Raw genomic sequence first — 12,493 nt, 5'->3', positions numbered from 1 at the left:
AGTCGACTGACCGAAAACCGTTTCGAAAAAAAAACATATCCTCACGCTAATGCAGGTACCTACGATTACACACTCGTACACGCACGCACACACGCACACACACACACACACACGCACGCACTCGTAGGCATACGTAGTGATATGGGCACACACGCTCAACGCACTTACCCCAGTCATCCGGTCAGTGGGAATTCGATCAGTTTCCATAGGAATATTCCCGGCAGCGGTCGACGGCACCCATCATGTCTCGTCGTGTGCGCTGGCCGATAGATAAATGATTTTGATATCGAATCGCGTATAAAACCGACAGCGAAGACTTACGAAAACGACAAACTGTTTACGGTGTTTGCGCGATGTTTACACACCAAAACTCACTAGATATAATATTGTGCGTGGGTCACAGCCGAGGGCCGGTGATAAAAATTCAAAAACCTTTTAAAATTTGTAACATCGTAATATACAATATCATGTACGTTGCGGTGCGCGGCGGACCTTACGCGACGAACCCGTGTGTGGATGGCGCGCACGAGTTTCGTACAGTGTCCGTGTATCGGTATTAGTCGTGGTCTCGGCGGCGGCGGCGGTGGTGGTAGTAGTAGTAGTATAGTAATAGTAGTGTTGTAGTAGTAGTAGTAGTAGTAGTGGTGGTGTAGTAGTGGTAGTAGTGGTAGTAGTGTGGCGGCGGTGTAAAAAAACTCGCCGAGAGCACGACGGCGCGGGCGCGCTCGCCATCAATCGATGTTACAGTCACGCTTGGCGTCGACGTCGATTTCGCGTCGTACGCGATTTAATATCATTATAACGACGCGGAAACAGTAATGCGGCGGCGATATCGTCGCGGCAAACATCGAGCGCGCACGCACTCGGCCAGGCACCACGATCAACCCCGCCACACGGGGCGGTCGTCTTCGACGGGGGTTGGCGTCTTGGTGGTGGATCGTCGTCGGATAAAAGGTGAAGGGGATGATTGGTACGTCGTGTATACGACGCTATTTACCCTTTTTGCCCGGGTCCCCCTCCTCCCCGTCCATTCTCGTTCGTCGTGTGCCGGCGACCCGAAAGGTATTTCGTCCACGGTCGACCGACGGCGGACAGGTGCGACAAACATCGATATCAATACTACGCGGTCACCGGCGGCGGCGGCGGCGGCGATAGTTGTGCGTCGTGACGATGCGGCAGAGCGAGGCGTACGGCGGCGGCGGCGGTCTCTACGATGAGTCATGCGATCACATGCCTATACACACACTCTCGCACACGGACACGCTCACGCAAACGCACACGCACACGCGGCCCGAATCGACCTTACGAAACCGCTGCGGTGGCACTATTATAATACAACTTTACGTGCACACGCGCACACAGAGCGGGTCGGATGGGGGGTGGGAGGGGTTGCGAGCGGGGGGACGGTCCGACTGCAACCTTGCTCACGGGCCGCCGTGCAATAGTGTGGTGCATTGTATAATAATGATAATAATAATAATAATAATAATATGCTAATGTATAAAAATAAATATTATGATTATTATTATTATTATTATGTAGCACGTAGCAGTCGAGCGGGAGGTTTTGCCGAATGAAAATTGTTCGAAAAAAAAAAAAACCGTATCCGCACTGTGGTTCGTATTATACAGGACGAGTTATGTGCTTATCGCATAACATAATAATCATAATGTTATATTGTAATATAATATTCGACGATTAGTCGAAAATATGAAATCATTCGGGAACATTAATTGTTGAACATTGTTGCTGCAAAACGCGGATAATTTTTTATTTAAACGGACTGGAAAAGTATATTTTCAAAAAAAGAAAAACCGGACTTAAAATATTATTATTTTGATGTGTGCAGTAAGCCTGCAAAGCGACGACGACGACGAATAATTTATAGACTTTTTATCGTGTTCAATCGCGAGTCACGAGACTATGTCTCATGCTAATGCATTATTATTTTTATACCGCCGAAGTACCGGGTGAAGTCGGCCGTTTCACAATGTTGTTTAATTCGTGCTATATACGTAATACGCGATGCTGTACCTAATTTCCCTCCGTATAGTATCGAATATTCGAATATTTTTCGTGACGATGATGGTTGTCGGCTGACTGTATAACACAGAAAATGTATTATTATTATTATTATTACCATTACTCGATTTATGATATAATATATCGTCGTTCAAGTACTCGTGTTCAACGTCCCTGCTCGTTTGTTTCGAATTTAAGTAGGTAGTGTTTATCTTATTTTTTTTTTATTAATATAGGTAAGGTGCCGTAAATGATGTCATCGGCCGTTATGAAATAGAAGTAAATCGTATAGGTACATTTAGATACGGTGGTAACATTAATTCAAGATTTATGACTATATATACAGTTTTTTCGTTCTTAATTCTTATCGAATGTATAAACAAAAGGTCAACAGTTCGTATAAATGACGATGCGAGACCACAACATTATACACGAGTAATGAATTTGTTCTATTCGCTAAACAATTTATTTTGATTATCATTTCCAATAAGTACTATTAATATCCTGCTACAATTCGAACACAAACGAGGTATTATTTTTTTGCTTACCACGCAAATTATTTCAAATAATTTGTTTTTTATGAACATTTATTTTTAGTAGATATTTTAATAACATTTTAGGTTAGTATGATATTGTAGTTTTATTAAAAAAAAAAAAAAAAGAAAGAAAAGATTATGAAAATAAATATCAACAAATTACTAGACAATAGACATAGATAAAGTTATGAATTTATTATGTATAATAATTATCAATAATTCAATATCAATGAATACATTAATTATTACATAATATAATACAACTGGTAGGTGGGTATGATGCTTAATAATAATTGTCTGTTATTAGGTTCCGTTATTTTATTAAAGAAGTTAAAGAATTTGAATTTTAGTAAATGATTAAATGTCGAATGACTTTAAATGTTCAAAAAAAAAAAAAAAATAAACAGTTTAAAATGAATATGAAAAATAATATTTAAAACAAATTAAAATTGGTTTTAAAAATAACCTAATTTATGTATTATTTTATGATTCAATAAAATAAGTATAGAATTTTACGTTTTATAGGTGATAACATCTATTAAAACAAAATCAAAAAATGTTTTAGACGTTTTTGAAAATTCGACAAACATAAATGTTAAATAATATTATACATTTGAGCGCGTATATTGTAAAAGCAGCATATGACGGTCATAAAGGGGGTAAGAGAATATGGCGCATGACTCACCTGTGACTGTGTATATTGATCTTTTGTTTTGGGGAGGTGTCTTTTTGGGTTTCTCTCTATCGTATCGTCAGACGATTGGTAAACTTTTACATATTACCCCGTGTAATATAATGGATTAAATAGCGTATATGGACGTACAAATTGTATGAACGCGTACAATAATTTTAAATACAACGCAAAATATGTACTTTATTGTAGCAGACACAAGCGACAAAATACTAGCGAATTTTCAAGGTCCAACTTTACATTATATACTCATGCCGTTACGCTGCAGCAGTGTATACTGTACAAACCTCGTTTGTATATATGAATTTGAACGTATAAATTATGACTCACACCAAGAACTGACGTACAGCGGGTAACTTCTGATTGGTCGATAAAATACGTACAAAATTAAAAAAAAAAAAATAATAAAGATGAACATCGTAAGTTATTGCATTTTGAAAGTTTGATCCTAATTTTATCATCTTACGGCAGACTCGTACTCTTAAAGGGGTATTGTGTATGCAATTTAATAGCACGACGATGGTGTTTTTTTTTAATTCAAAGCATGAACTGTTATTTATTCAAACGATTATGTTTTCACGTATAAAAATTATCGTGTTCTCTTACATTAAAATAAATTGAGATATAAAATTTTACGACTTCAAAAATCACACTTAAAACATATACTTCAACAAAAAGTACTTAAATTACTATAATTTTAAATTGAAAAGTTTCATATGACCGAGCATACACACGTACGCTATCATATAACCACAGTAAGTTAGCTATGTGTATAATGTAGAACAATTTGAAATACACAATAATTAAATTTAAAATCAGATACCTAATATTATATGATACTATTTATAGCAACACGAAACATTAGAGCCACTCTGCTATATAATATAATACGAGATCAGCTCTAAAACAATAATATATAGTAATTAACTCACTATGTATTATATTTGCCACGGTGCACCACAATTATACCCATTACACCACATTATATTGTATAATATATATGAGACTCTGAAGTCTCACTATGTTATACATTTATACGTAATAGTTTTAGTAAAATTATAATTTCAAATGAATTGAATACATAATTTATACCAAAATATTTTACTTACAGCGGTCGTGCGTACCGTTGGTAGTTGGCATGGAACGTTTTCTGGATGGCGAACGAACATTTAATCTAGGTACGGCTATTCCCATCATGCTCAAGTCTGAAAATATTTACAATAACTGAATAACGGTGGTTTAAAAATTGCCACTTTATTAAAATACAAAATGTGCTAGAAAAAGGGATTTATTAAAATAATAGAATTTATAACGTTAATCGATGTTATTATAATATTAAGTATAAATAGTATAATATATGGTAAATAATAATGAATGCGATATGGCCACATTAGATTGAATTACTTACTATAATTATTAATTAACTATACAATAAAAATCATCATCAAAACTTAAAAATACCTGCTTTTGCCAAATTAGCTAAAACACAATATTCTTCATTTCATATTAAATAAAACTTTTATAGAAACTCGTCAATAAAACAATCATTCTCCTTCTCTAATTTTTTTTTTTTATATATATATAATGTACAGATAGTAAATATATAATATTAAGAGAATGGAGGATGACTACCTGTATGTACTTATCATTGTCTTGAAATGTAATTATATTTTGTCACTTGAACGGAAACACTCAATATGATTTATTTTTAGTTATAATTTTATTAATTTGTTCAATAGTCTTAATTCTAATTGAATATAATATGTTTTTAAAAAAATTGGTTAGATAAATATTAAAGCAAGTAGATATAGGTACATAGATAATTTTAAAGTTGATAAACAATGAAATATTTATGTAATTCAAAAAGTTAAAAAGTTAAAATTAAAACTATATTTTATTGTTCAGATATTAAATTAATGCAAGAAAACAGAATAATTCAAATTAGTTTGTGAGATTTCAGTTTTATTATTTTAGAATTCTAGAATTTGTTTTACGATTGTGAGCCATACTATAATAGCTCGCATAAGAAACCTTATAAATGGAAAAAGGTCATAATGCACTTTAGGTCCAGTATTATTGATTTCTATTACTGGTCGATATTTATTATAACCCTATTTTATTATTACTATAACAGTTTTAACAAACGTATAAGTATGACACATAAATAATAAAATTATAACAAAAAAAAAATAATAATAATAAACTTATTTATAAACTATTATAAATTATAATAGAAAGATCAAACGCATAATTAAATTGTTACCGTCAAAATGAAGAAAAATTTTCAAGCATATAATTTTGAGCCAAATTGTAGTTTAGCTTAAAAAAGCCGTAAATATGTAGATACAATCATTGGGTTGACGTTTCACCCTACGCATTCACTCATGTTCGAAGTCAAGGACGTTCGTTTTTTAAATAGAACAGACAGAAAATGTGTTTGAATTTGTAACACAAGATAAATTTACACTTAAATTTTTTGTACAGAATTATACAATGACTTAATTTTAAAATCATATTCATTTTATTATTGAATGTTAGTTGTATTCATGAATAGAATATAATAACATTTAGTATTATAGTAATAATACTATTTATGCATAATTTTGTTTTTCGCCATAATACAATACCAATAAAATATAATAAGTATAAATAAATGTGATTCAATAGGAATGGAATTTTAAGCTGGAACTGGAATATATTACTTTTAGTCTTATAGAACATACGAACGATGTGTCGATACGCGTATGCATTCCTTTTATATTAGTGTCGTACATTGTTCATACTTATTATTATAAATCAACTAATCGATCAAAGAACTATAGCAACCCTTTACAGAAAATCCATAAGCTAAGTAAATACACTAAAATAAACAAAAAGTTAATTAAAAATCAAATAGGTACCATAATCTTAATTCTTCTTAGTCCATAAAATATTCGATTTTGAGTAAAATAAAAATAAAAATCATGATACATTTTAGTTAAATTATAATATTTTTATGGGTAAGAAACTCTGGAGTAACTAAAAACACGGGGTGAAAAGTTGAACGTACAAACAAATTGTATCTTATTGAATGATACTTTAAATTTTTATACTTGATAATTAATAAGTAAAATTATTTTGTAATTAAACATGAATATTTTATTTCGTGTTAAATGTGTATCGTTTTGCTTCTATGGCTATTTTTAACAGTTTTATAACGGTTTATTATAAATACATTTCATATTTATGTTAAAAATAAGTTAAAATAAACTAGTTAGAACAAAAATTTACATAATTTACTATTGATATTCTCATTATCAGTACGCGTGGTTATTTATAAGTGTTTACCTAGTAGGTATACCTTTTTTTAGATAAAAAAAATCGACGACATTCAATTATTTTTAATCATGAATAAGAATGTTGTCATACTTTAAAATTATTTTTAAAAGTTTATAATAATTCTTCAAAATAAAATCAATAAAAGTTAGTTGAAACTTGAATTATAATATTGCTAAGTACACTAAACTAAAAGGCATAAGAATAACTTTGGGTCAAAAATAAATTATTATTTAGTTCTTACTTTAGTTTGACTGGTAACTGGTTTGAGATGCACTCAAATAAAACCAATAGGGATCGCGGTGGATTGAATGACGTGATGAAGAATATATCACAAGACACAAACAATAATTATTGCACTTTACTAAAACATTAACCCGTCCGGCAGTCACTGTAGTGTTTAACAGCATAAAAAGAAATGACGCTGATTTTTCCGTCACCATTACCGCGTGAATACGCGGACTAGTCTATAATAACCTTGAGACGACTGCACCACAGTAATAATTGACCTTATTGTTATAAAAATAAGATTGTTAATATTATAACCATATTAAAGGCGGAAGGACGAGCTTTATTTAAACACAATATTCATACGTAATATAGTCTTTCGTTTTTATTCCCTTTTTTCCTTTTTTTGCTGTCATACTTAAATCTGAGCACAATCTAATTTCGTCCAAGTAGTATAATAATAATATGTGGAGGGTGCTTAGAACGTCATAACATGTATATATTTCGAAAAAGAGTAGAAATCATAAAAAAAAAATACCTAATAATATAATAATATATAGCATACACACCGTGTATTACACAGTATCGCCTAAATTTCGTGTGACAAATATCGTGTGGATAATGTGTTAGATTCACGCGATCCGCACCATTTTGTCACACAACATTTGAAAGACCCTATATAACAGCATTATATATTTATTTTAATATTTAACGGGCAAACGCCCAGATACATAAAGTATATATACATTACATAATAGATGCCTATAACAGTTATGTAACAATTTTAAACATTATATGTATACATTTATTTTTTAAACTTAAATCTATTACACTATACGTATAGGTACTTAAAACAGTATCTCTCAATATCCGATAACTAGCTCACGTTAAAAAATATACGAGTGTATTCTGTTGAATTAGACGAATGGAAACAAACGGTAATGCAAACATGATACATTTAAAATTTGAATAGATCCACTGTCCACAACAATATAATAATATAATATTTTTAGTTGAATTTAATACTTAATAAATTATTAATACATCTTTTGATCGTAATACTTTGCACAATACTAATATTTACCAATAATAAATGTTTGTGTTTAATATATTCCATGTTCTAGTATATCAATATTTGATGAAAAGCAATTTTACGTAATAATGTGTAATTGTATTCGTGATTACATACTCATTACCGTAAGCTATTTACTACAATAATATTACAGTATATTACTCTGGCTATATACACAATATAATAATATTATATTAGATAGTACGGCTGCGTGTGTCGTTTAACTCATGCGCGTCTATTTATGTCTCGTATTAGGTACTGATTCTCACGCAATTTGACATGTATAGGTACGCAAATAATATTAATCGGTATTCTAATACGCTAGGAATATCGTGTCATTAACCTTACAAGTTGTACCCAATATAAAATAATGAATTAGGTAATTTACAAGTATTATTTTTTTTCTAAATAATAGTAGACCAACATAATGCATCTTGTTCCGTGTAGTGTTTATTGTTATTATCATTATACTAAATGTACCGATTTAAGACAATTTATTTAATGTTAAATAATAATAATAATATTCGATTTTGTATATTATATAAGCTAAAAAATTTGAATGAAACCAAGAAGGAAATCACACTCCATATGCATAATGTAATAATATTAACTTCCAGGTTTATTTATACACAAGTAATTAATGAGTCTTTAATGGAATACCTGTGTAGTGTGTATGTAAATAAACCTATAATCGTCATAAGTCATAACCAATTCCATCCAAGCCTAATCGAGTTCAGATTTGTTCAAAATAATATTACAGTAGTATTACAGTAAAGCGGTTACTGCTAAGTATTAACCTTCACGTTGAAATAACGCTAGATAAATACCTGCTATATGTATATCATATACATGATGTATATTGTATACACATTATATTTCATGAAGTGGTGTGATATACCTACTAGTATGGCGTATACATTTATGAACATTGGTGGTTATAATTAACTATGTATTATATTAATTCAAATTTCAATAACGACAATAAAATAGTAAATTACAAATAATGATACGAATCATGAAGTGAATAATCAACAAATAATAACTGTATGAAAATCAATGCAATATTGCAATGGTATTGATACATTTATTTGCATGTAGATACAAACTTTCAAGTGGAAACCACTAAATTATTAAAATATACTGTAGAATGTTAAGGTATTATTTATACGAAACTACCTAATTGTATGAAAGCCAGCTAACATTATTCTTTTACGACCACAAGCAGTCCCCATTTAACAACTTAACAAAAACAATTGAAAATATCTTTAAATTTAGAATATTTAGATTACTACACCTGTTGAAAATATTAACATGGTAAAAAATATTACGTTTATTGTATTATCTCTGTTTTCTATATACTATATAGTATAACTAAAATATGAATTCAGATTGTCCCCAAACCATTCGCATAATGTCTTATAGACTGGAAATTCATAAATATTTGTAACTTAATTTATTATAAACTATCAACCTAAATAAAACATTAAAACAACATCGAATTCAAATATCATTGATTCAAAAAAAAATATTATCCGATGATTCATAATATAAGTTATACTAATGACATTGATTAATCATTATTCATTAGGCTTATTCATATAGTCTAATAATTATTGTCTATAAAAGGTAAAGCGAATATAATATATATATATATATATATATATGCATTGCGATAAAAATATCGTTTTAAATATTTTTATTTTTTACACAATTTTAAGACGATAAGATTTTTTTTAGTCTTTATTTGAAGATTGACAGATTTTGTTGTCAATATTTCATTGCTCAACTTTCGTAACAATAATACTTGTGTTATTTTAAATAATTACACATCATTCGGTGATGCAACGATTTATAAACAATAACATCGCATGCTATACATAGAAACAATATTTATTATACATCATAGTCCATATGATTATACATATTGAATAATATATATTTTTATCCAATAAAACAAATAAATTAATAAATAATAATTAAATAATTACTCTTTACACAAGTTATGTAAAACCAAAATACCCGAAAAAAATATATTTCAATCATATTTAAAAACATAGAAGTTAACAATAGAAAATAAATAAATGGGTAACAACCGACCAATATTTAATATTTTGTTTTATAAGTTTAATAAGGGAATAATATTAATATCGGTTAAATATTTTAGAATTCATCAAGTTTCAGTATTATATAAATCTGAATGATAATAAACCTACACTTTGATAGCTTATTAGAAAAATGTATCTATTACCCCACCTAAATTTGAAATTTGGAAACTTAACAGTCAACATTAAATTTAAAAAAAACCTATGAAATTAATTACTAATTAGTATATTATTATTTTTAATTTAAACTTGACGATAGTTGATTCATCACTAAAAATACATCACATTTTTTATATTTGCTATTTTATACAACCTGTTTAAGTAATTGGTCACACCCCCATGTGTTGTCTCCGTCTTACAAATGTACACATAGTTAATTTACGTTCGACAGAATTTCGTGTTGTTAGTTTTCATACAAGAATGAATTGACCTATTATAATATTAAAATACATACTTATAAAATATTACATCTGTGTTTGTAAGACGGTGACAACATATGCGGGCAAGACATTAAGACGTCATATAACGTAAAATTAAAAAAACAAATAACTTTATTTGAAGTCAAGACAAAAGCAATATTGTAATAAGCATCTTCCATAAATAAACAAGTAAATAATTGTTTTCTCCTTCAAGTGTTATAAATAATTGATAATACGCATTGTATATTTAAATAATTATAGCGTATATCATCAAAATTAAAAGAACTAATAAATTAATAATACGATGACTATTTAAATTAAGACTATATTACTATTATTATTATTAATTACTATTTACCTTTAAATATTCAAAAAGTATGATTTCGAATCCTTCAGGATCTTTAATATTAAACTTGATAGCAATTTTTCAATTTCTATTCATTAAATTATTAGTATATTATATTATTACCTATTATAATTATAATTTGTTATTCTAAATCGGTCGAAATACTCAAAATGTTATACATTTATAATCAATGAACAATTTGTCAACAATCAATATTACATTTTTTCTATAGCCAAATTGTATAATGTAGTATGGTATCGTTCATGCATTCGTGGTAGCTATAAATAATAATTCAATAACATATATAACAACTATAACAATAATCGTATTTCAATGTATGTAAAATATTTCAATATTTAAATTATTATATACCTTTGTAACATTTGGATAATTGATTGTTTAAATCAGTGTTTAAAATTCATTAATTAATATTAATCACATTATTTTACACATGAGAGACCATAATATATAACAATAAACTTTCACGGTTATTAAGATAATTCAATTTTTCATTATAAATATGATGTATTATTATTATTATTACCTTGTTCAATAGTTTCACGTGGTTTTAAACGACTCTTGCCAAAACACATTTTTAACGTCTTCATTCCCCAAGTATTTCTGTGCTTATTTCGAATTGTACACGGTGCATCACAATGCATTTTCATGAAAAAAAAAGTTATTATAATCTGTGTTTATTCTCAACGACGCAATAACATACGTAGTAAGGTCATATATGTAAATAATATCTTAGAAAAAAAACTTTGTAAAAAATTACAAAAGAAAAAAAAGGAACGTTCATGCGTTCTAAAGTCGGTTAGGTTAAGTTTTTAAATCGGTTTTAGCTAAACGTTGTAAAGACAAACCGGCACGATTCACTTCTCATCGTGCTGACTGTTCGATCCACATTAAGCTATTATAATTTCACGTACCCACCTATCTACCTAACAAATTTAACCAGTCTATAAATTAGCGATAAGATAACACTACAAGAAGATTAATAAAATTACCCAGATTATTTAGGTTTTTATTCAGGTGTTAAAAATAAGTTTTAATAGAAAACAAATTTGTTGGATACTTTTAAAAGTTTAAAATGTTATAGTATTATAGTCTATATAAAATATTGTGGCTATGATATACCTAGGTAAATATGGCCAGTTTAGTAATATTTTTATAATTAATTAGTTAAAATATTTATCGTTCAAACATATGTTTATTTTATATGTTTATTTGTTTATTTTACTTTTAATGAACTGTGGTAAATTGTATAACATTCAATTTCAAAATAAGTGTAGTATTAGTGGTAATATTCTGTTTGGTGGGTAACTGGAATGAGTTGAATGGTTGTATTATTAAATTTAAAAGCAAAAATAAAGCACTATTTTTGGAAAAATGATTCGAAAATTAGAAAAAGAATTAGCATCATTCAAAATGTTGGTTTTAGTATAGATTTATAGAAAAACAATATATAATTTGAAAACCAATAATACTAAGAGTCTAAAATAAAATAATATACCTAATATAATTTAAAATATTTCAATCAATATTTTATTGACAAAATATGTATATATTTTTATTTACATTTGATTATTGTATAGTGAACAGTAACTAACGAGCAATTAGCTCTCCTAATTTACCATTATATATGAACACGAAACTAAAGAATTTTTAAAGAGAACAAAAAAAGACTTGTGTACATAAATTAATAACCATATATCTTCCCTTGTCATTATAAGTCACTGCAGATGGTAATTTTCAACCA

General features: G+C 28.8%; 1 protein-coding gene across 4 annotated transcripts in view; it reads right to left on the bottom strand.

Annotated features, from left to right (window-relative positions):
• The window catches only part of LOC132928605 (dual specificity protein phosphatase 10), a 36,178-nt gene extending 24,545 nt beyond the window's left edge, over positions 1–11,633 (bottom strand). Inside the window, exons 1-3 of one of the 4 annotated variants that reach the window (XM_060993399.1) lie at positions 11,453–11,633; positions 11,276–11,352; positions 4,359–4,454 (exon numbers count right to left, since the gene is read on the bottom strand). In XM_060993399.1, the coding sequence (XP_060849382.1) occupies positions 4,359–4,454; positions 11,276–11,339 (160 nt within the window). In that variant the 5' untranslated portion in view covers positions 11,340–11,352; positions 11,453–11,633. Of the gene's footprint in view, positions 1–168; positions 565–4,358; positions 4,455–6,808; positions 6,957–11,275 lie in introns of those variants that run through there. The other 3 variants (XM_060993398.1, XM_060993400.1, XM_060993401.1) reach the window with 3 other exon arrangements.
• Positions 11,634–12,493: the final 860 nt, after the last annotated feature.

This window comes from Rhopalosiphum padi, chromosome 4, assembly GCF_020882245.1.
Source record: "Rhopalosiphum padi isolate XX-2018 chromosome 4, ASM2088224v1, whole genome shotgun sequence".
Classification (NCBI taxonomy): Eukaryota; Metazoa; Arthropoda; class Insecta; order Hemiptera; family Aphididae; genus Rhopalosiphum; species Rhopalosiphum padi.
This window is presented reverse-complemented; position numbering and strand designations above follow the sequence as displayed.